Source organism: Alexandromys fortis, unplaced genomic scaffold, assembly GCF_014885135.2.
Source record: "Alexandromys fortis isolate MF-2015 unplaced genomic scaffold, M_Fortis_MF-2015_v1.1 scaffold_303, whole genome shotgun sequence".
NCBI lineage: Eukaryota > Metazoa > Chordata > Mammalia > Rodentia > Cricetidae > Alexandromys > Alexandromys fortis.
In genome coordinates this window covers 994463-1020465 of record NW_026068181.1, presented here as the reverse complement: position 1 = coordinate 1020465, position 26003 = coordinate 994463, and the positions used below count along the sequence as shown (strand labels likewise).

The following is a 26003-nucleotide window of genomic DNA, read 5'->3' as shown; positions in this document are numbered from 1 at the left end:
GAATATCTTAACCGGTGTCTGTCTGGAATGGGAGAATCATGGCAACTGCCTGAATCTGCTTCTTTCTCCCAGCATTCTGTTCTGTCTACTCCACCTACCTAATTTTCTGTCCTATCAGGCCAAGCAGTTTTCTTTATTAATTAACCAATGAAGGCAACATATAGATACAAGACCCACCTCCATCATATATGTATAGCTTGTTTTATTCCTAGTTAAAAAATAAACTGAAAAAAAAACTTATGAAGCTGAGGTTAACAAGTAGGCATCTTCTGCTATAAAGATCCAGCATAAATTATGGTGAGGAACCCAGTCCCAACTGGTACACCTATAAAATGAGTTCTCTGTCTAAAGCATGCTCAGGGAACACAGAGGAAGGGACACAAAGGTTGCCAGAGGAGTAGGATACTAACTTCATGAGAGTGTCTGCTAGACATGACAGTAATACACACGGAATCTCAACAATATAGTTGCCTAAACAAGGCGTTCCTAGTCACCATACTAGTCTACATGCCAACACGAATGGGAGACATTTCACTCCAGAAGAAGAGCCATAGGCAATGAAAGTCTGTTGAGAGGTGGAGAACCAGTCTTCTCCAAGGCTGAGATCTTTCTGATAGCTTATCTAATCTCAAGCAATCAGCTGTCAATCCTGAAATATATGTACATATGAGAAATACTAAATGTCCTCAGTAGATTTTTGGTATATATAAACAATTTTTATATGTGTGTATGTGTGTGTGTAATAAAGAAGTGATCATAAATTTGAGAGGGAGTGGGTAACATGAAAGGAGTTGGAGGAAGGAGGATTGAAAATGAAATTCACCAAAAATTTAAGCAAAATAACAAACAATTTTAACTAAAAATGTGCTTACCTTTATAGTGAACCCCATATTTTGATTTGGTATTTGTAACACAGATACATATATTTGCAACAATCATATCATATATTTAAGATTGTATACTTTATTTATTCCCCATAAGTTCTACTCTAATTTAAAGAGGAAGAAAAATTTAGAATGTAGCTCAATGTTATAGGGTTCATTCAGCATTTGTAAGGGATTAGGTTAGCTCCCTAGCATGTTAGTAATCAACTAAGTGAATACCTAATGAAAATAAGGAATTTTCTCTTAATATACTTAACCAACAAGTCTCAGGATTGTTGGCTTTGCGACCACCTAACTCTACTTACTAAACTTTACTGAGGCTCTCAAAATCTTTTCTTTATATGACCTATATCTGTATGTGACTATATTCAAAATTAACCCTGAAAATAATTTGTTTAATATAACATGGTTATTAAATGTTCTCACATAATATTTGTGTGAAAATAAGCTAAATTTTAAAAACAAAAATCAGAGAAAAATAACATTTTATATATCCCAAAGTGTTTTAATACTTTCAAAATATGGTAACTTCATTTTTGTATATACTTCTGCAGAAAATTTTTGAAATATGTTGTTTTGAGACATATGATCACATACAGATACATAACTGGAAGAAGGGGGACTTGAGTTTTGGTAAATTTTTCAAATAGTTGGGGATTTTTTTTGACATTGCATCCCCAATAAATGAAAATAGCAACTCAAAGGTCAGTTGCAATGTATTTTTATTTATTTAATGTATTGGATTTTTTTTCTGCATGCTTGTATATCACAAACTGGTGTCTGCAGAGGTCAGAAGAAGGCATCAGATCCCTTAGAACCGGTGTTACAGAAGGTTATGAGACACTATAATGGTGCTGAGAATTAAACTGGGTCTTCTGAAAGAACAGCTAATGCTCTTAACCACTGAGCCATCTCTCTAGTACCCATATCAGTGAAGTTTGGTACACTGTTACATTAAAAATAATGAGTCTATCTTGAATTTAAATTCATTTCAATTATGTAGCATTTGTAGCAACATGTCTTTGTCACTGAAAATGTTGATTCTTACAGTTGTATAAATGTCTGATTGTGGGCCACGTATCACACAGTATTACATAATACAAGAAGAACAGAGAAGTTGGTTATTAGTAAGATAATGAAATTGGAAAAGTCAGATAATGTTCAGTGTTATGACTTCTGTGAGTGTCACAGAAAGCAGGCAAACCACCCATCCTAGTCACCCACAGAATCATGAGAATGACTAAATACTATCCTGTTAAGCCACTAAGTTTTGGAATAATTAATGAGGGAATGTAGTTAGTCTCTGGGAATGTTGTAATAACCCCTTTAAGAAGGATTTTTTGGTGTGTCAAATACAAATTTAACCTTGCTTTTAAAGCTAGACTTCTACTAACAACATTTGATTGCTCATTCTTAGGAATTATAGGACCATTGCTGAGAACATTCTTGCCAAAAAAATCCCAATGTTATAGTTTAAATGTATAAAAAAGGGAACTAGATCAATAATTTAGGCATATAGCTCTTTATTAAAATAAACACAATATGATATATATAAAATCTAATTATTTCAGCTTGATAAAAAATTTTATTGAACTTCTGTGATAAACACAATATGACATACATATATAAAATCTAAGTATAATAGTTTGATAAAAAAGGTTTTATTGAACTTTTGTGAAGGAATAGCCATTATCTAATTTAATCTATCCAAGACAATAATGGTTCTTTCAGATTTTCAATTAGGATCTTGACTAAAGTACTGGTTTACCTCTGACACAAATAACTTAGGGAATATATGACATTTATGTTCCCGAGATGTATTATATATGCAATTTAATTTTTCTGCAAGAAAAAAGTTGCATAAAACAGACCTGATTTCTCAATTGTGGAAATGTTGTTTTGAAGTTGAACAGAAATAACAATGAAAAAGTATCATGACTTCATAGATAATTCAAATTCTCTCTATGTCCTCAAAGGTCCTTATAAACTGCCCCAAATAAGAATCACAACAGTTACTCTAAAAGGGAGGGATCCAAGGTTGGGGATGGTATATGATCCTAGGTTGAGATAAAACTGAACAATTAGCTTACATTGGAAATAAAACCTCCAATATACTGCCACACAGCTGACAGTATTGGGGATTATTGACATATTGTGCCAGACATATTCAGTTGAAAAGAAGTTCTACTGTATAAAAGAGAGTGCATAACTGTTGAGAACAAAATCAATACTCAGATTCCATTAAATATAGTCTCTATTTCTTTCTTAAGTAACTTTTTTCTGCAAAGCTTTTGAAGTATGATCTTTAGTAATGCCAGTTTTAAAATCTGTAACTGATATTTTTACCTGTATGTTATTGACACAATTCTTTAATCATCAGTATCTCTCCTGTTGTATTTGTAGAGACTAAAACATTTTAAAGAATCAGCACACAAATCACCAGTTAAGAAGCATATTTGTGAATGAAATGCACTTGACCTGAAGCAAGTAAGCTGCTAGTCAAAGCATAGACATAGAAAAAAAGGAAACTCTGTCATATCAATAAATTGATTTTCTTATGCATTACATTATGAACAAAATACCATTCTCTGTGACTTTTTAATTCTTTTAAGGTTAGATGATCACCTTCTGTGCTGCCTTAGCAGTTGTTAAAAGCTGTTACATCCCTCCCATAGACTGCTGTCAAATTGTGAGCACACCATATCTTAGAGTAGCCAAATTTCCCTTTACTCATTATCTACTAAGGTATCCAAGGAACTGTAATTGGCCTCCACTCTTTCTACTTTTATTGGACTACTTGTCTCTTCCCTGACTTCTGTAAAGGTTGGTATCTTAACTACATAGTTTAAAAAATATTTGTATCTTGTCTATATTAAAACTTCTGATGGGAGTATTGGTGACAGGGAAGAAAAATGGAAGAGTCCATAATAGGCTTCAGTTGAGCATGTTGTTTTTTACTAAATCTCAGTCATTCAAATTTACAAATAAAGACCCTGCAACCAAATGCTGGGGTGGAAACATGCTAGCTCAGAGAGGCAGAAGAAAGCACCCAGCTGACCTTCCTCCTCTGCCAGTGTTCCAGAAAAAGAGCTTTCTTTTTTCCAACAAAACTCATCAAACTAAACATCTCTCCCTTTTATTTCCTGTACATCTCTTTATCCATCCTCCTGATTCCTTCTTACTCTTTATGTTTTTTTTTATTATGTTCACTTCCTGTCAACTGGTTGCTTGCTCCTGTGGCTGACTTTATTTAATCTTGTTTACAATATTGCAATCTATGTCTGGCTTTATTTGATCTTGTTTACAATATTCAAGCAGAAAATTCTAGGGCTGGGCCATAACATCACTAGAAACAGGTTTTTCTAATAAGCAATGCAATTTTGGGGTTCACAATATGATTAAATATCCTGTAACATGAACAAATAAAAAGACTCATTAATTTGGAAAATGAAAAATAAGTATAAGTAAATGAACAAATTTATCACTCATTTTACCAATTAATTGGCCTGAAACTTGAAGACTTATACCCTATACCAGATGGTTCAATCACCATGACTCTTAAAACATTTATGCTTTGAGTAAGAAGTGTGTGTCCGTTCTAGGAACTTTAATGACAGGGCAAACCTTTTGAACTTAATATAGAGAGAGGTTACATATTTATTCAATTAATTCATGTGATGAATTTTATCTTCAGTATTTCCCAGGTCAGAAGATATTAAAGAAACTAATNAACAAATTATTTAAGGAAACACTAAAACAGATGCAATATGTCTGAAACGGATCTATGGGAGGGAAATCATTGTTATCCCATATCAGTGAGGACTGAGGTGAAAAAGCATCATTCTACTTCTGTATTTGTGACATTAACTAGACTTAATTATAACAGATCTATCTCTTTACTTTAAAATACCATGTTGTGCATGATAAACACAGTCTTATCAGACAAGTAAAGATAAATTATTTTTTAAAAGTAAGATGAAGAGAAAAGATAGGAAAAGCATTGAGATATAAACCCATATGCAAATTTTCCTCAACATCGTTGAAGAGGTAATGGAAATCACTCATGGTTTCTTCCTTGTGAGAGTTTTATTGACAACTCCTCTACTTGCTTTTAAAAGGTCAAGAAATTTTACTTGAGTCACCTTGAACCTTTTTCACTGTGAAAGAATTTAATGATGCTGTCTCTGATTTGTTTGGTCTTCATTCCATAAACAATGGGATTTAGAGTTGGAGGAAGAAGAAGATAAAGATTAGCTACAATGATGTGAAGAGAAGGAGGGATAGTGTGACTCCCAAAACGATGAGTAAAGAAGGTAAAGAAGGCTGGAACATAAGTGATGATGATGGCAGATATGTGGGCAGTGCAGGTGCTGAAGGCCTTCTGCCGAGCATCTGCTGAGGACAGGCTGACCACTGCCCGGAGGATCATAGTGTAGGAGACAGAGATACAACAAATGTCAAACACACCAATCAGGAGTGCAACCATGAGACCATAAATAGCATTGATTTTGATGCTAGCACAGGATAACTTTACCACAGACATGTGGTCACAATATGTATGGGAGATGACATTGCTTTGGCAGAAGGGCAAACGCTTGACCAAGAATGGAAAAGGAATCATCAGCAACACACCTCTCAAGAAGGTGGCAAGCCCAACTTTGGCAATGACAGAGTTGGTAAGTATGGTAGCATAACGTAGTGGGTAGCAAATGGCCACGTAGCGGTCCAGGGCCATGAGCATGAGCACCCCAGACTCCACTCCCGTGAACCCATGCACAAAGAACATCTGAACTAGGCAAGCAGTGAAGCTAATTTCCTTGAGTTTGAACCAGAAGATGAAGAGGGTGTTGGGAAGAGTGGTTGTACAGGTAAACAGATCAACAAGGGAAAGCATAGCCAGAAAGAAATACATTGGGCGATGTAAGGATTCCTCATAGCAGATGAGGTACACAAGGCCAAAGTTGCCCACTAGGGAGATGATGTACATTGTGCAGAGTGGAAGGGAGATCCATGTGTGTAATGCTTCCAGACCAGGAATTCCATTAAGAATGAAAGACTGTGGGGCTGCATATGAGTTGTTGGAAACCAGCATAGCTAATTCAATGAACACACTATTGTTCCAGAGTCTCTATCCTGAGGAAATGAATTAAAACAAAACAAAAAGGATTGATTAGTTTATTTCTAGGTGAAAACATAAAACTATAGTAAGATTACATTTATAAGTAGTATCAGCTGTTTTGAGTTCTGGTGACATTTAAAGGGCACAATTATTGGAAAATACTAATATTCGAGGCAATAATTTAACAGTTTTTGAAACTATCTAAGTTTGATTTTAAAACCTTGGAGCTATAATATTTTTACCATTAAATAGAAGCACAAACTGGGGGACTGAGATGTTTAACAGGGCTCTCTGTCTGTCTCTCTGTCTGTCTCTCTCTCTTTGTGTCTCTCTCTCAAACACACACACATACAGAAAGAGAGAGAGAGAGAGAACCAGCCAGTGGCAGGATGCCATACTCCTAAAATAACTCCTCACTCTAGTCCTGTAATTAGCTTTAACTAAACTAAGTGATTCACAAATTGTATTTTTAAGATATGAGTAGATGAGAAAACCAAAGGAATCAGTAGACATTGGAGGGAGACAAGGGAGGGTAGTGGAGGAATGTGGTTTAAATAAGAGTATGTTAAGTAGTGCAATGAAATCTGTTATGGGTAATTTATATATGATAATAAAATCATTATTCACATAAGATAAAATTGTTACTCGTGTATGATACCAATACTTATAAGTCTTCTATTGTTTAACCTGCCTTGAAATAGGGCATAACTTACAGGGGTAAATTATTACATATGAAGAGGACTAGAAATTTTTTATATTAAATTAATTTTGTTTGTCAGCATGTAGTAGTAAGATTATTGTTATTTCTCTTAAATAACTTTTTCTTTGCATTTCAGTTTATTCCATATCAACAGTGTGATTTACCATATATAATCTAAGAAGAGTTTATTATGCACAACACTATGCTAGCAAATCAATAACCAATAAAAAGATTAGATAATTAACAAATTAAAGCCTAGGATTTGATATGTTCATTCATGAATCTTACCAATAATTTAAAGAATGGACAATATAAAGAGAAGACAATACTTTGAAACTCATTTAAAAAAAACAATTACCATCCTGATACCAAAGGTGAATAAACATTATATGAAAAAAGAGAAGAAAAAAGAAGGAAGAAAAGAAGGAAGGAAGGAAGGAAGGAAGGAAGGAAGGAAGGAAGGAAAGGAATAGAGAGAAAGAAAGAAGGGGAAAGGAGAGAGAAAACCATGGTCTATATTTTTGATGAAGCTAAATGTAAAAACCTCAACAAAATTCTAGCAAATAAAAAAAGCACACTAAAAATGTCATTTATTATGATCAAACAGACTGAATAAGAGAAGAAAGTTTGGTTCAGCATACCATAAAAGTTAATAAATGCAATATATCACAATTGTAGTAGCTTCAACAAAATGGTATTGGAATAAAAACAGACACATGGACCAATGGAACAAAATAGGAATCCCAGATATATATCCATATATTAGTAACTAAATTAATATTTTTAATGTTTTTATTGAAATTTAAATAAAATTACATCTCTTTTCCTTTCACTTTTCTTCCCCTAGACCCTCCAATACACCCATTCTTAATCCTCTCCCATGTCCTTTAGTAAATGGTACTGGGATAGGCTTCTGTCCACATGCAGAAAACTGAAATCATATCCACATCTATTGCCTTATGCAAGATGAAATACAAGTGTATTGAAGGCATGCATGCTGTTCCACTTCTCTCCATAAGTCTTCTCAGAGTACAGAGAAGTGCCAGTCTTTAAAAGAGAACTTTCAAGAGCATGAGGTTGGCTACTCTCACTAGATACAGAATCTTTGATTTGCCTGCTAGTAGAGATTAATTTTGACAAATCTTGTGTTTTTTTTCACCCCTTTGGTAACAATAAGTGTATTACCTGATCAAGGTACCTGAGCTCCAGGATCTCCTGGGAAACCCAGAAACGGATTCTATGACTGGTGCCTCTGCTGGATCCTCACCCCGCATCGGGCAGCCATTTGATGCAAAATGTTTGCTGCCTTTGGCTTGTCATGCTTGCCTTTGGCTGTTGAAACAGAAGACAGATTCCTTTGTATTATCACTTGGTCCCAGTGTCCATGTCAAAAGAGACAAAGAGACTCGCCTTTATGTTTGGTTTCACCCTCATACTACATATATCTCTAGCAGTGATCCGGGCCAGAAACATTTTATCTTAGGAATTCAGGGACAAAGTCACAAAATATAATCTTATGATCTATCTGACTACTCCTTTCCCCAGTCTACTGGAGAACATCTGTAATAAGCAAGTCCAGAAAGGGGATGCTTAGACTCTGATGTGATTTCTGTTGAGTTGTGGATGTAGTTTCAAAATGTCAGTTCCAAAATATCTTAAGTGTATGGAATCTATCTTGTTAAACTTTGGAAGAACTCAGATATTTGCCATTGTATGGCAACAGCACCTGTGCTAACTCTTGCCTGACTAAGACCTCAGCTGTTTTAGGTTCCTTTTGCACAGAAATAGCAAGTTTACATCTCATATTGGTCAATATGCCTGGGTGAAGAAAAGTAGCAGTTCTTTTTGGTTATGTAAGTCATCCATTTACTATTGCTTAGTTATTATTTAAATTAATTGTGAAATTGATAACTTTCTTATAATAAGTCTACAACCCAATACTTTTAACTAACAAAGAGAGTATATCCAATAACTTTCTTAAGGGCACAGAATTTTGTGATTTTGAATTAAGTGCTGGTGAAGCAAATGGTACCCATAACCCCTCTTTCTCTTTTCATTTCAATAGAAATTTCTTTCTTAATTTCAATAGAGTCAATAATCTAGGACAATTTACATTCACTTTACCCCTTCATTATTCTGTGAATTGTTTTAGTGCATTGGCTAAATCTGTTACAAAGTTTATTTTTGAATGAGGAGAGTACTACTTCTAAAAAAACTCTGGCCAGTTAAAGTTCTGTTTATTGCAAGTTGCATAGCTGAATTGAAGAAAGGGAAGGAACTAGTAAAGGCAGTCTAGTAGTTAGAGAGTAGTGCTGATCCACTTAACATTGGTTTAAGGAACCTTAGTGAGTTTATTGTGTAATCCCACATGTTTATCTCTGGTAACAAATCATTGAAACAAATAAATAAATAAATGGAGGCTTTGGTATATTCTAAAAGACATGTCGAGAGCATCTCACCTTGAGATGAGACTCCCCATCTCACACAATACTGTGTCTACTTTGAATGAACATCTCTTGTTTATTTTTTCAGGCTAAAAAATCACAGACAGTCTCCTCAACAGGTCAACTCCTGACTCATTTGTTTCCTGTGATGACACAGGTAGATTGAAATGACACCCAGCTTTGTTGCACAATGAGCAGGGTATCAGATTATCTGGAGAGCCGAAATCAATCTTTACCTTAATAAAGCTGCAGAGAAGGAGGCTGAGGCCTGCTCATGCCAGGGAAAGGACTCAGGATGATGTATGATGGCAGCCGCTGGCGTCACCTGAAGACTATTGCCCAGCTGAGAGTCTACAGGAAACACACATGACCTTTTACTCTCTGAAGTACCAAGTCTCTATGTAGAACATGCTTAACAGTCTCTAGAGACCACACAGCCTTATGGGAACTAGTGATCCAAGGTGCTGCATATATGGGCAAATAAAAAAAAGTCTTTCTTTAATCCCCCAAAGGAGAGATGTCCAGGAAGTAACTCCCATCCCATGGTGGGATTAGAAATTAGAGATTCCTGGTTAAAATAATTAGAAACAAAATGAATTCTGTTGTTTGTGTGTCTATGGAAGGATGTCTTTTGTTTCATTTTGGAAATTTTTGTTTTGTTATTTGTTTTAATATTTGGGTTTGTTGTTGTTGTTCTGTGATGCCGGTTTGCTTTTTATTTTGATGGGGGAAGGTCCACGAAATTGGGTGAGTATGGAGGTAGGGAAGTTCTGGGAGAAGTTGGGAGAAGCATGGTCAAAATATTATTTTTAAATAAAAAATTAAATAATATTATAAATGTACTTATACTGTGAGTTCAAAAATAGAAGGTGGTCATTAACTAAAAAATTAATAAGGACATTTAAAATAACATGCATTTCTATAAATTCTCTTGAGGATTTGTATATCTTTATATCTATGAATTTTTTCTAAGTATTGTGACTATAGTTCTTGGGTTTCTTTTTGTCATGGAGGGATATCTCTAAACAAAATAGGCAGAAGTGCTTGGACTTTTCTTTATATGTTCCTTTTCTTTTTTCTTTTGTCTTTTCTTTTTCTTTTTATCATTTTACTGAGGGTCAGTATATAATATTGCTGTGGAATACAGAAAAGCTATGAAGAGGGTACTGTGCTAAGATGGCTAGGGATGGTTGAGAATTGCAAGTTTATCTTATGATGTAAGTTTTAACTAATTATTTCATCTTAAAACTATTTTCATTTTATCTATGTGTATGTGTGTCTGTATGTCTGCAGCAACTGTGGAGGCAACAAAACAGTATAGGATCCCCTGGGGCTGTAGTTTCAGGCCATAGGTGCAGTGCCCAACATGGGTGCTGGGAATCAAACTCTGGGCTTCTGTGAGATGAGAAAACCCTCTTAACTCCTTAGCCCCTCTTCAACACTTTTGATTTTCCATGTTTTCTGTCTTTGATTATTCTGATCTATAACATCCAGACTTAGCAAACTAAATCAAGGTGAATCTCTTAATAGATGCTTGTAGTGTGCAAAGACTCAAGTGATTCAATGGGGTGCAGTCCAGTAAGCATGAGAGAATTTAGGGGAAGGCAAACTGTGTGAGGAGTACATAATTTGTAGATTGATTGAAGGGGAAAAACATCATGCTTTAATAACTAGCTTAGGACTTTGAGGAGGCTTGTGTCATTAGAGTTTACAGTATAGAACAGAGTCAGATGAGGACCAAGACATTATGTTTAATAACAGCCTTTTGACTTAGTCTTTGGTTATAGGGACATGTAGTAGGGCAAATAACCTAGGCTATGTAAAAATAAAATTCTATATTCATTATTTTTTCTTTTTCTTTTTTCTTCTCTCATAGACTACATCCCCACTACAGCCTCCCATCCCTTCACTCCTCCCAGCCACCCTTCTCTTATCCCCCAGATCCACTGCTTCTATATTTCCCTCCACACAAAAAGTGGGCCTCCAAGGCATAGCAACCAAACACGACATTAAATAAAGGCAATAAGACTAGGCACAAACCCTCATATAAAGGCTGTAGGTGGCAACCGGGAAGGAGGAAAAGGGTCCCAAGAACGGGCAAAAAATGTCAGAGATACCTGTACTCCCACTGTTAGGAGCCCCACAAAGACCCCCAAGCTAAACAACTACAACATATATACAGAGGACCTCATGTAGACCCATGCACTCTGTGATTTCCATTTGGGTCTCTGTGAATTGCTATGAACCCTGTTTAGTTGAATCTGTGTGCCATGTTCTCCTGGTGTTCTTGATTCTTCTGGCTCCTACAGTCATTCATCTCCCTCCTCTTTGGGTACACAGAGCTTCAAGAGGAGGGACTTGTTTGACCTTGAAAACAAAGATACCTAATGTGACTACAAATTAGATTATAATAGGTGATTAACTACTAATCTGCATTTCCTTATTATCCTAAACAGTTGGTAATAATAATTTTCAAGGACTAAAAATTTACATTACATTGTTAAATGAGTTTTATAGGTATAATACCTTGAACAAGAGTAGAAATGTTTGTACAGTATGTTCTAACAAAATTAATCTTAAATTTGTATATACTATACAAAAGTCCAATCTAATGTGAAACATTTAATACTAGTAGTTGCTTTTTAAAAGTAATTTAAGAAGGTGAACATCCAACCTGGCTAGGCTCCCACCAAGCCTAGACATGGACGGAGTGGGGAGGACCTTGGTCTTTCCACAGGGCAGGGAACCATGACTGCTCTTCGGATTGGAGAGGGAGGGGGAGAGGAGTGGGAGGAGGGGGAAAAGAGTGGGGGAGGGGGAGAAGAGTGGGGGAGGGGGAGGGAAATGGGAGGCTGGGAGGCGGCGGAAACTTTTTTTTCTTATTCTCAATAAAAAAAGTAATTTAATAATCTGCCTTTTATCTTATCTATATCATCCCTTTTTTCTTTTCAAAGTAGATTCTACACTTTTATCCTATCATATCTATATCATCCTGTTTTTCATCCCAAGTGGTGAGGTGGGTGGTTTTTAATCATTCAATTGGTTATGAATATTTTAAGGTTGGTTATCAGAAAATCTTAGGCTGCTCCTCTATATTCTTATAATGTAATGCTGAAATTGGCTTTTCATTAAATTCTTCTGTTTGGATTTGAACATCTCTGTGATTTGTTTTATTAGATTTTTCTAAGGCATGTACCTTAGCACTCAGATGAACCAACTTTTTTTAGTGATAAGACAAAAATGATAAAACTGATGTTTGCAACTGACATTACATAAATCCCATCTAAATTAGATATCCTCTCATTTAATCATTCCATTTTCAAACTGTCTAGCATATTATTATACAGAGACCCAAATCTCTCCATTGTAATGTTTTTTTTCATTTTTTAACGTGGGGGAAAAGCTTTATTTTTTAATAATTCCTTTCTTTAAAAATTCCCAACTGTTTTACCAAATATAGTGATAATGTTGATGAAGATATGAGGCTTATTGTTACTGTGTAGAAGAGTAAAAGCCTGACTGGATTTCAAGGCAGCTACGTAGTTTGGCAGCAGTCTGAGAAGGGGTCCAGGGAGATCCTACAACTTATAGTGGAGAGAGACAGAGACAGAGAGAGGGCTGCCTGAACAATGCACAGGGGTTCAGAAAAAGCATGTGTAGTTGAGCTGTCTGAAGGCTTGGGGAAATAAAGAAAAGAAACCATAGCTGTGTGGGGCTGGAGTCCCATGTGAAGTTCTGGCCTGTGCTGATGGCTTTTTCATGAATTTGTACCCCAAATATTGGGTGCCATATGTAGCACAAATAATAAAAACCCAGAGACAGATATTGGAGTTCAAGCTAAAGATCAGAAAAGCAAAATAGCCAAGCGGCTAAAGAACTCTTATCTCTATCAAGGCTGGGCGACTGCAGACTGAGCCCTAAGTTTATGTCTCCTCCCATCTTATATTCCTTTTTAGTTTGGGGATTAAATACATGTGACTGCCTAATACTAGGATTAAAGGTATGTGATACCACTGACTGACCTCCAGTGGCTTGGTTTTACCCTCTGATTTCCAAACAAGCTTTATTTATCAAAACATAAAGAAGATATCACTATAGACCCTAACATGTGTTCCCTGTTGGGGCTTGGCCTCAAGTTAGACCAGTCATTTGTTGCACACTTCCACAAGCTCTGAACCACCATTGCCCCAACTCCTTGCAGGCAGGATAGGTTGTGGGTCAAAGCTTTTGTGACTGGGTTGATTAGTTAGTCTGGATAATGGTTTGTCTATTTTGTTGATTTTCTCAAAGAGCCAACTCTTTGTTTCTTTGCTTCTTTGTATTGTTCTCTTTGTTTCTGTTTTATTGATTCCAACCCTCAGTTGATTATTTTCTGCCATCTATTCCTCTTTGGTGTGCTTGCTTTGTTGTTGTTGTTCTAGAGCTTTCAGATGTGCTGTTAAGTTGCTAGTATAGGTTATCTCCAAATTTTCTTTTTTATGTAGGCACTTGGTACTAAGAACTTTTCCTCACGGCAGCTTTCATTACTATGGCATAAGTTTGGGTATTGTGTGCATTCATTTTCATTGGATTCTAGGAAGTCTTTAATTTCTTTCTTTATTTAATGTTTTGACCAAGTACAGATTTGTCCAGTCTCTGTTGAGTTTGCAGACCTTCTGCTGTCTCTGCTGTTGAAATCCAGCTTTTGTCTGGGGTGGTCTGATAGGATGAAGGGGGTTATTTCAAATTTCTTTTATCTTTGAGACTTGCTTTGTGACCGACTATGTGGTCAATTTTAGAGAAAGTTCCATGAAGTGCTAAGTAGGTATATTTCTTTGTGTTTTGGTGAAATGTTCTATAAATATATTTTGGTTTGTAATGTCTGTTAGCTCCAGTATTTCTCTGTTTAGCTTTTGTGTGGATGACCCATCCATTGATGATAGCAGGGTATTGAAGTTTCCCACTATCTGTATATGAGGGTCAATGTGTTATGTAAATTTCAGCAATGTTTCTTTTACAATTTGGGTGCTCTTGTATTTAGGGCATAGATGGTAAGAATTGAAACATTATCTTGGTGGATTATTCCTTAGATGAGTATGAAGTGTCTTTCCCTGTCTCTTTTGATTAATTTTGGTTTGAAGTCTATTTTATTAGATACTAAAACAACGATACCAGCTTATTCCTTAGGTGAATTTGCTTGGCAAATCTTTTTCCAGTTCTTTACCCTGAGGTAATGCCTGTCTTTGATGTTGAGGTGTGTTTCTTGTATGCAGCAGAAGGATGGATCCTGTTGTCACATCAATTCTATTAGTCTTTGTCTTTTTTATTGGGGAATTGAATCAATTGATATTAAGAGATATCAATGACCAATGATTTTAATTCCTGTTATTTTGCTGTTGCTGTTGTTCATGGTGGTGGTGGTGGTGCGTGCGTGCGTGAGAGAAGCGGGGGGGGGGGAGATACAGAGACAAAGACAGAGAGATAGAGATTATCCCTTCTTTTGGTTTTGTTGGTATGAGATTCTATATTTTCTGGATTTTTGTGGGTATAGTTTACTACCTTAGGTTGAAGCTGTCTTTCTAGTGTTGTCTATAAGTCTAGATTTATAGATGTTGTTAAAATTTGTGGCATGTCTTATTTTTCCATCTATGTTAATGGAAGTTTTGCTGAGTCTAGTAGACTGGGCTGACATCTATTGTTTCTTAGACTCCACAGAACATCTATCCAGGCCCTTCTGGATTTTAGAGTCTCAACTGAAAAGTTAGGTATAATTCTAATAGGTTTACTTTTATATGTTAACTTGCTCTTTTTCCCTTACAACTTTTAATATTGTCTCTTTGTTCTGTAGGTTTAGTGTTTTGATTATTATGTGGTTAGTGTACTTTCTTTTCTGGTCCAATCTATTTGGTTTTCTGTAAGTTTCTTGTACCTTTATAGACATCTCCTTCTTTAGGTTAGGAAATTTTTTTTCCATGATTTTGTTGAAAATATTTTCTGGACCTTTGTGCTGAGATTCTTTCTTCTCCTTCTATTCTTTTTATTCTTAAGTTTGGTCTTTTTATAGTATCCTAGATTTCTTGGATGTTTCTGTCAGGAATCTTTTACATTTAACATTTTCTTTGACTTTCTCTTCAGTGGCTGCAATTATCTCTTACATCTCTGTTGGTGATGCCTATGTCTGTAGTTTCTGTTTGCTTACCGAGATTTTCTGTTTCTACAATTCCCTCAGTTTATGTTTTCTTTATTGCTTCTATTTCCATTTTCAGGTGTTGGGCAGTTTTATTCATTTCTTTCAAGTGTTTGTTTTTTCTTGGCTTTCTTTAAGGAATTTACTCATTTCCTCCATTTGGGGGGGATTTGTATTTTTTCTCAATTTCTTTAAGGGATTTATTCATTTCTTCTTTAAAGACCTCTATCATCTTAATTAAGTTGGTTTTAAGGTCGTTTTTATTGTGCTTAATCTGTATTGGAATTTTCAGGGCTTGCTGTAGTGGGATAACTGGGCTCTCTGGTGATGTAACATTTCCCCGAGTATTGTTGATTGTGTTCTTATGCTGGCCTTTAGACATCTGACTTTGGGTTGATTCTAGGTTCAGGTACCAATTTCTGGGTTTGTCTTTGTTGGATGGGTATTTTATTCCTTGGTTTCTGTTTTCCCTCTGGTCGTCTGGCTTGTGTGGTCTGTGGTTGATCCTCTAAGTTGAGGCCTGGGGTTCCAGTGGCTGGTTTGACTTCTGGTCCAGATAGGAGTCTCTACTCAAGTTGCAGCCTTCTGATTGGCATGCCGGGGGGTGTTTGGGTGAGGGAACCAAGAGAGTGGGGGAATTCTGTGGATTCGTGTGGTTTACCTGGTCTTCTGGCAGGCATGTCTATATTCATTTATATTGAGAAAAATACTTCTGTCCTGTCTCTGAAAAAAATGGTGTAATTACTGTCTTCACTAACAGTCATTTTTATTGGCACAAAAACTCAGCTGTTTCCAACTGAACAGGAGGCAGGGGGCTAGCAGATATAGCCCGACACCAACATACTTTATCCTCAGTAGGATTGCTGGCTGGGAAGTCATGTACATCTGACATTTAAAACTGTCCAACTGTCTTATCTAGTCAGCTCATTTTGCAACAGTGTACCACAGCTTCTTACTCTTATTTAATTGTATCTTAGTACCTATCTGCTGAACAGTCTTTCCCCATCTACAGTGCATGTTTCCAGGATCTGGGGACCACTTTCAACTGCTCTGAAATGAACAAAAGGAGATTTCTCTGTGTTCTTTTTATGTTTTACAAATTAATGAAATCATGGGGCACTCACATGATATGTTCTTTGATTTCCACTTTCATCTATGTTGCAAATGATAAGATTTCATTCTTTTTTTCTGCACAAATACTATTTTCTTACATAGACGAACCTTTTCTTTATTATCACTTATTGAACGCTTAGCTTGCTTCTGTTTCTTGGTTTTATGAGTGTAGCTGCAATGAACGGAAAGTTGTAGAAGCCCTTTAATTTCTATTCATTTCTGCTGGACATGTGCCCTATAAAGGCATTCTAGAAATAAATGGTGTATTTTTTACTTTCTGTGTTACGATGATAAAATCCCGATAAAAAGCAACTTAATGAAAGAGGGGTTTATTTTTACTTTTGCTTTTAAATTTATGTGGTGATAGATATGTGATAAAGCGGGGAAGATAATGAAGCCAAACATGTTTAGAGAAGATAAATACTATTGAACGGGCATGGTCAGTGATGTGTGCCAGTCTATGCTTGATGTGGCAGCTGGAAGTGACTAGGACCAGCATGCTTCAATAAACACTGAAGTATGACCTCTCCATGCTGCTCCTTCTCCTACTCCCTCTCTTCCTCGGTTCCTCCTCCTGCTTCTCTTCCTCCTTCTTTCGTGGAGGCTGAAAAATGACTTCAAGCATTTGCCCTGAGTCTGGCAGAAATCTTTACATATTCAATATCTGAAATGATGAAAATCATTTATAATTGTTTTCCAAATCCCTTCAGTATCAATCTTTGCACAATGAAATATTTAAGAGAAAATCTGACCAACAAATTATATGAAAGGATATATGGCATTGTCAAGTCCAAGACAGTAAATGTGTGTGTTTATGCAGACATGTAAATTTTACGTATACATTAAATAATTGATAAATTTAGAATGAATATAAACTAGGTAGAAAACACTTCCATGTAACTTTTTACAAAATATATATATGATTTTGTGTGTCAGCTTCTCTGTCTCTTTTTTCCCAAAAATCTCATGAACTATGATAACATATAAGTGTTTATGTATATTCATGTACATACATATGCATATGTGTGATAAAATGTTGTAAATTTAACCTGTGATCAGATGAATGAAATTGTTGAAATAATAGGAGCGGCGGGGCTGCGTACCCAGCACCCCGGCTGCCTGCTAGCTTATGCCCTGAAATAACAACACACAAACTATTCATTGAAGCACTGCTTGGCCCATTTCTATCTAGCCTCTTCTAGGCTAATTCTCGCACCTGGACTAGCCCATTTCTAATAATGTGTGTAAGCACCCCAAGGTGCGCTTACCGGGAAGATTCTAACCTACATCCATCCTGGGTCAGAGCTTTATCACGTATGCCCAGGAGAGTGAAGCACGGCCTCTGCTCCAGAGAGCAGAGCTGTCGAGTCTGAGCTCACTTCTTCTTCCTCCCAGCATCCTATTCTGTTTACTCCTCCCACCTATGTTTTAACCTATCAGGGCCAAGGAGTTTCTTTATTGCTTAACCAATGAAATCAAGAGATTGATATATGACACTCCCACATCATGAAATGAAAAATAATCTTATGGCTATCATAGCTATTGGTCAAAAGTTATATACACACAGAAGAACACATATAACATCAATATCATTTTTCTTTACATTTTTTATACAATATGTTTTAGTCATGTTTTTTCCTTCCTGAAACTCATCCCACTTCCTCCTAATCACATCCCCTCCCCAAAAAACAAACAAACAAAAGACAAAAATCAAAATAAAACCCCAACAAGACAAAAATACACAAACAAAACAACAAAAAATTATGTAGTCAGTTTTATGTTTGCTATCTACTCCTGGGCATGGTGCCTGCCTGTTCTTGAGTGTAGTTAACATACCTAGTAACACTTAATTGGAGAAAACTGATTTTCCCTATCCCAGTATGCATCAACAGCATCTTGGTTAAGGGATGGGATGTAAAGTCTGGTTCCTCTTCTTGGTGTTGGGATTTGATTTTGTTTGAACCTGTGGTGTCTTATGTGTGCTGTCTCTAAAGTCCTTTTGAAAAACTATGATACTATTTTTCTTTAGTTTCACCAGTGTTTAAAGAACTATTAAGTGCAGAAATTATCACAAGAGTCCCAAAGGTTCTATCCTCCTCTCAAGGTCTCCTGGGAGAGTGAACTGAAAAGACCCAATCAGGTACACCAACTCAGTTTTGAATTTCTCAAAAGGCTGTGCAGCCTGCATGTCGAATCTGATTGTCAGAGACTTCCTGATCCTCAGTCATGTACACCAGCCTTGTCTTTGTTCACTCTAAGGTAAGCTGGGATAACTTCCAAAGACTCTTGCTTTTGAAAATTAAAAGAAATGTAATAATTGGGGTGTGGTTGTTGACTAGTGCAATGATACCTAACTATTCATTTGGGGAATAAAAAGAAAATATGACCTCCCTACACTGTGAAACAATTTTAATCCATCTGTAATTTCACGGAGATAGCAAAGTTTGGGCACTTTGAGGTTCCTATAGGATGAAAGTATTTTTGCTTTAGCTAATAGTTAATTATGTTCAGGATTGCTTCTCTAGTGGAATGATCTGGGTGGGAAAATGAGAGTTTGCCCAATATTAGGAAACCAGAGAGTAGAAGGAGTTGGGAGGATTTGTTAGGAGACTTCTACAGAAGATCTCAGTGCAATCTCTCACAAAGCCAGGTGTCACATGGCATCTGTGTGAACTGGTTCAGACCTGAAAATCAGGCAGTCTTACAGACAGGCTCTGTATGAAGGGCTCCTTCAATGAAGAACCAACTATCTTTACCTTTCTGCGTTTGTTCTGTCTCTCTCCCTTAAGATACGACCAAAAATAAGATTTTTTTTCTTTCTTGCACCTGAGCATCAGGTTCTTCTGATCTCATGAGCCTGTGCAGCTGTTTTTCAGCATTAGAGTTCATCCACTATGGTGATGGGAATTCGTGAACTTTCAAGTGGAAATTTATACTTTTGCCACCACTTTGCTTTTGTGAACTAAGGTACTTTTGAATTACTCTGCACCTCCATTCCCTTTCTTATACAATGATAAAATGAGGCTGTTATCTATGCTGTGTAGGGTTGAATAAAGGAATCGGCCTGCACTAGAATACTAGAACCCACAACAGAAGAGACTTATCTACTTGGCTCATTAGTGTAACCTGAGAAAATAGAATGCCTTAAAGGATGTTGAAGACGTTGTTAAATTGTTAAAGGGTAAAATATCTCTTATAATCTGTAGATTATTATAACAGATAATTTGCATTAATGGCTGTATTCTAGGAATTAATTGGGGACCTACTCCTCATCTAGCTATTGTAATTTGTCTATGGCACAGAACAGAACTTAGAACACTTTCCATTTATAACTCCTTTTCCTCTGAGAAATTTTTACATAACCATAAGTACATAGGGTTATCAACTAAGAATACAAACCAAACACTGGAAAATAAATCAGAAACGAATTTATTTTAAATTGGATATTTGGTATGCATATAATTTTGCCATTTATTAAAGGCAAAAGAATTTTTATTAATCATATAAAGTGCTTATTTATTTTCAAATGACTTAAAACTTGGCTGAACATTTCTTACTGTGGGATACAGAGCATCTTCAGCATGTTTTGGAGTTCATGGATATTTTGTTATGATTGCTAAGACCGAGAAGGCTGCTGTATCTAACTATATAGCACAAAATAGAAGTGGGTTGTTTATAGTGATCTTAGAATGGAGTGGGTATGGGAGGACCTTCTGTCTGTGTGTGGCTTTTATTGGTTAATGAATAAAGAAACTGCTTGGGCTACACAGCTAGGTGGAGAAAACTAAACTGAATGCTGGGAGAAAGAAGGGCAGAGTCAGAGAGAAGCCATGTTACTTTGGAGAAGAGGCTTTTCTTGTTTCCACAAGAAATTAGAGGGTGTGGATTCATTCCAGGTTAAGAAACAGCAGATTTGATCAAGGAAGGCCCCCTGAGAAATCTCCGATAGGAGCAGATGGCCCAGTTGTCTGAGTTCTACATCCAGAATAGATTCAAGACTGCTGCCTGAGATGATCAAGCCTCACAAAATTTTTCAGTCAGGACTTGACCATAATTCTAAATTTTCTTTAAATCCCTGTAAAATTATCAATGCCACCCAATCAACAGGAGTAGCCTGGAACACTACACCCACATTCCCAAAAAATGGACTATGAATATTTCCCTTTGTTTAGAATGTTGGCTACAAGTTGTTATGGATAATGGTCAGGAGAAAAGCTAGACAAAAGATATTAGATTCAGAGTTCTTGTTTCTTTAAAAAAAAAGAAAAAAGGAGGGAAGTACTATGGGACAATTTATCCTATCCCTCGTGTTATTTTTAGTAAAACACTGATTGGACAGTAGCCAGGCAGAAAGTTTAGGTGGGGTGACCAGGCAGGAAGTAGAGGTGGGGCAACGAGAATTCTGAGAAGAGGGAAGTTTGGGTCTGCAGTCCTGAACCAGATGCAGAGGACACAAGAGGTGACTGCCTCGCCAAAAGAGGTACCAAGCCACATAGCTAACACAGACAAGGATTATGGGCTAATATAAGTTATGAGAGTTAATAAGAAGCCTGAAATACTAGGCCAATCAGTTTATAATTAATGTAGACCTCTGTGTGATTTCTTTGGGACTTAATGACTACAGGAACTGGGCAGGAAAGAAAACTCCATCAACATTAGAAATTGATAGAAATTCAGCCCAAATCATTTAATGGTTCTCTTATTGAAACTGAAGTTAGTAACATAAATAACAACATTTAAATGTAGACATTATAATACAATACAATCTAAAGATATACTAATTTTATATATGCTAAATAATGATGGCAGGAAAACATGAAAAATATTTGTTTTTGTAATTAAACCATGCTTTTCATCTGTTGTTGAAGCTCATCTTTGAGGTTTTGGTTTATTATCCTGAATTTTCATGTCCAGCCATACTTTTGTTTGAGTTTTCATTAGTGGTTCTATTTCCTTCTACTTTCATATCCTGCATTTTTTCATTATTTCAGTCAAATATTTGTATTTTCATTATCTTCATTAAAACATTTATCCATATTCACTTGAAGGACTTTGAACATTTTCAGATTACTATATTGAGGTGCTTGCCTTATGCTTTAGAGAAGTAGATTATCTTGGAGGCTATTCTAATAAGTTTCTGGCTTCTGCAGAAAGACATATTGTCTTTGTTCTTCGATTTCTTGTTTTGCATTGGGATCTAGACATCTGGAGTTATGATATGTAGATATCTGTTTTTTTTGTTTGGGTAGGTGTTCTGTTCTTTGGTTTATGATGCCCACTTTGAATTCTAGCCTAGTATGACAGTGGTGGGCTCCCTAGTAGAGAGTAGTTATAGGTTCCAAGCGCACTGTTTGAGGAGTCTCTAGTAGAGAGAGGATTTGTGGACTGGTAAGAATCAGAAAGGAATGCAGACAAGCTAGAAGGAAAAGCTGGAAGGGCAATGAGAAAGAACTAGGGGGACCCTAGAGATCTGCACCAACAGGCAGTGTCCCAAGGGAATGGAGATGGGTTGGGAGCAGGGCATCATATAGGCAGACTGCAGCAGTATTAAAGGCTAGTATGGAGAGAGCTAAGTAGAAAATAGGAAAAAGAATAAATGTCATCTACCTAGGTCCAGCCAGTTGTATAGACTGTGGGTCCTTGGTAGAGAGGAGTTCTGCAAGTCTGCAGAGTCATATAGGAGTGGGGATGAGCTAGAGGAAAGTCTGACGTATATACTAAGGAAGTCAAAGGAACAGCTGACGCATCTGTCTGTGATTTACTGAATTCTATTTTTTTTTTCATATTGTTGATGTTTGGGACACACTGCTGGCTTCTTTGGGAGTTTATCAGCTTTAATTTCTAAGTCAGCAATTTAGACCCAGCAGCTCATGCTTCTCTGTGTATCCTGGCCTCTTTTTTTCTGGTATTGTGCCTTGGATGCTGTCTGCCCTCTGGTTATATTAGAAGAAACAGAGACATCTGAGGCAGCATTACACTATTATTTCCCACAATAAGTCCGGATTTTGAGCAGTATGAAAAACACTTAACTGACAAACATCAGTCAAGGGAAAACTCGTCTGCCAGAATCCTCTTAATTGAGATAGGATCTAAAGATACAGGTGGAAACAGAAATAGTGATTGATGCTTTATTGATGCTATATTTACTCAATATTCACTGCACACGATGTTAGCACAGTATTTTACATTGTCTTTTTTGGGATAATTCAAGCAACACTGTGAGCATAGTGCAATTATTTCAGTGCAAAAAGATAATTCTGGGGCATGAGTGACTGAGTGACTTACCAGTGTCATGTTTTGGTGTTGTTAAAAATATAGGGCATGAAGCTAGAAAGAATGAGTACAAGGACATTTAATCACTTCTAGTTTCAGAGCTCTCATAGAAATTAACTTCTTACTCCATTCATTTTCCTGCAAAATTCAAGATGTTATTTTTTTCTGCTGTGTAGTACTCCATTGGGTAAATGTACCACATTTTCCTTATCTATTCTAGAAAACATCATTTTGAATGAGGTAACCCAGCCACAGAAAGACAATTATCTCATGTATTCACTCATAAGTGTTTTTTAAACATAAAGCAAAGAAAACCAGCCTACAAATCACAATTCCAGAGAACTTAGACAACAATGAGGAGACTAAGAGAGACTTACATAAATCTAATCTACATGGGAAGTAGAAAAAGACAAGATCTCCTGAGTAAATTGGGAGCATGGGGACCTTAGGGAAGCATTGATGGGGATGGGGGGAGGCAGGGAGGGTAGCAGAGAAAAATGTAGAGCTCAATAAAAATTAATTAAAAAGGGGAAAAGAGTGGCTTTTTTGCATTAATTTTTCTAATCCTCTAATTACATTTGATTTATATTCTGTTCCAGGACACAGACACTGTTAAAGAGAAAAAAATGCACTCATCCTGCCGGCCATTATGTCTGGAGCTAACAGCTCCAGCCTGACCCCAGACTTCTTTATCCTGAATGGTATCCCTGGGCTGGAAGATGCACATGTCTGGATCTCTCTGCCATTCTGCTTCATGTACATGATTGCTGTTGTGGGGAACTGTGGGCTTATCTACCTCATTGGCCATGAGGAGATCTTACACCGTCCTATGTACTACTTTCTAACCCTGCTCTCCTTCACTGATATAACCTTGTGCACTACCACTGTGCCCAATATGCTGTGTATATTCTGGTTCAACCTCAAAAAGATTGGGTTTGAAGCCTGCCTGGTTCAAATGTTTTTTGTGCACACCTTCACAGCTACAGAGTCTGGTATGTTAATGCTCATGGCCCTGGATCGCTATGTGGCCATCTGCTATCCTTTACGCTATGGAACCATCCTGACTAACCCTGTGATTGCCAAGGCTAGTCTTGCTACATTCTTGAGGAGTGTAGCATTCATCCTCCCTTTCACTTTCCTCACGAAGCGTCTTCCCTATTGCCGAGGCAACATCATTCCTCATGCCTATTGTGACCACATGTCTGTGGCCAAAATATCCTGTGGCAATGTCAAGGTCAATGCAGTCTATGGGTTGTTAGTTGCTCTTGTGGTTTGTACATTTGATATATTCTGTATCACTGTGTCATACACAATGATATTGAGAGCAGTAATGAACCTGTCCTCTGCAGATGCTCGTCACAAAGCCTTCAGCACCTGCACATCTCACATCTGTGCGATTGTGATCACTTATGTGCCTGCCTTTTTTAATTTCTTCACTCATCGTTTTGGGGGACGCACTATTCCCCACCACATCCACATCATAGTGGCCAACCTCTACCTGCTACTGCCAGCTACCATGAACCCAATTGTTTATGGAGTCAAGACCAAGCAGATTCGGGAAAGTGTAATCAAATTTTTTAGTGGAGACAAGAGTGACACTACTGAAATAAAAGGATTTAAAAACAAGTAAATTTCTTGGAGTATGAAAAATAGTGAATGAATTAATAAAATATTCAGTTGAATGATATTAATTCATCTAGTGTGTCCATTTCAATAGACAAAGGTACATAGAAATTCATAACAAATGTGAATAAGATAGTTTTAAGTCAATCTTATTTGTAAATTTTCTGAAATCTTTGCAATTTTAGGATATGACATTTTCCCTGAAATAAAAATATTTCAGAAAGCATAATTCAACAGATTATATGTTTATGTATTTCAGAGTTTATTTTTCATAGTTTCATCATCTCATGATTGCATCATTTTTGAAGAAGAGAATGTCATAGAATGGTAGAGTCATACACCTTGTCCACTAATGACAATAACTGGGCCAGCATCATGAATATTTTCCAACTTACATTTTTGGTACACTGGGCATTTCCCATTTGAATTGCTAATTTTATTAAATGTAACCTATTTTTCACACACAAAAAATGTTTATGAGTTCCTTTTCCCTGTGGTATTACTCTGGAACCTGTATTTAAAATAGGTCTAAAATATACATTGTTATGTAATAGGTTAACCAGGCAAAAATGTTAATTTATAAGTTCATTCATTTGTTTACTGATTCCTTTTGAGAAACCAACATTGTAGCTTTGGGTCTCAGGGTATCAGTGTATGTCTTTACCATGCAAATATGAGAAGAAGCATGTATTTAAAGAATAGAAAAGAAAAGAAGAGAAAAGAAAGACAAGAAAGTAAGTTGAAAATGAATACAATATGGAGGAACCAACCATTAGTAGAAAAGGGGGAAAGGTTCTGAAAATTTTGACTTCTCTAGGTTCTAAATTTAAAATTCTCTTCTGCCCTTTAATCTCCAGAGACTAGACTTTGACCAATTACTTACTCTTTCTAAATTTAATTCTCATGTTTATCAACTGTGCAAATAAATCTTATCACAAAGAGGAATCTAGCAACTATGTATTCTGATGCACTCCACAGCACATAGCACAATGGCTTCTGATGGACCCTAGCAAATTCAATAGTTGTGCTATTGTTATGAGAAGCTATTCTGATTCATTCTGCACCCATAGTTTGAGGAGAAATCATTCTATGTACCAAAGAGTAGATGATTGGTTTTCTATGGAGAAATTTGCCTTAACTGGTCTCACACATGTTATTAATATTGGCCATCGAGTTTTTTTGAATATGCTCTATGTGACTGACTCCATGTTAGACACAGAAAATAAGTGATTTCACAAATTGTGGTCAATTTCTAAGTAGTAGAGGATAGAAAAGACAAAGGGATGACTATGGTAAAGCCAAGATATGCCAACTGTACCTCAGAGATTATTGCAAAACTCAAGAATATTATTTATTGATTTCAGAAGTGAATAAAGACCTGATTGGGAAAGAAATGTATGAAGCAAAAATCATGGATGTGTGCAAATGTTTAAGAAGCAGCAGATGCTTTTATATTAGGGGCATAGATATTCAGGATTGAGATGTCATCCTGATGAATTGTTCCTGTTATGAGTATAAAGTGTCCATCTCGATCTCTTCTGATTGATTTTAGTTTGAAGTCAGTTTTGTTGGAAATTAGTATGGCCACACCTGCTTTTTTGTTAGGACCATTTGCTTGAAAGACCTTTTCCCAACCTTTTACTCTGAGTAGATGCCTGTCTTTGTGGTTGAGATGTGTTTC

General features: G+C 36.4%; 2 protein-coding genes across 2 annotated transcripts; one reads left to right on the top strand and one right to left on the bottom strand.

Moving 5' to 3' along the window:
• Window positions 1–5022: 5022 nt before the first annotated feature.
• LOC126492684 (olfactory receptor 52N5-like) lies at window positions 5023–5976 on the bottom strand. Its single transcript, XM_050129224.1, has one exon. It carries the CDS (start codon window positions 5974–5976, stop codon window positions 5023–5025), a length of 954 nt encoding a protein of 317 aa, XP_049985181.1.
• Window positions 5977–19127: 13151 nt separating this feature from the next.
• On the top strand, window positions 19128–24329 carry LOC126492683 (olfactory receptor 52N2-like). Its single transcript, XM_050129223.1, has 2 exons — window positions 19128–19393; window positions 23299–24329. The coding sequence occupies exon 2, from the start codon at window positions 23349–23351 to the stop codon at window positions 24327–24329; it is 981 nt and encodes a 326-aa protein (XP_049985180.1). The 5' UTR covers window positions 19128–19393; window positions 23299–23348.
• Window positions 24330–26003: the final 1674 nt, after the last annotated feature.

What these genes read in the sequence shown, in the direction of transcription:
- LOC126492684 (XM_050129224.1), bottom strand. Translation starts at nt 5,976, where the DNA reads ATGCTGGTTTCCAACAACTCATATGCAGCCCCACAGTCTTTCATTCTT.
- LOC126492683 (XM_050129223.1), top strand. Translation starts at nt 23,349, where the DNA reads ATGTCTGGAGCTAACAGCTCCAGCCTGACCCCAGACTTCTTTATCCTG.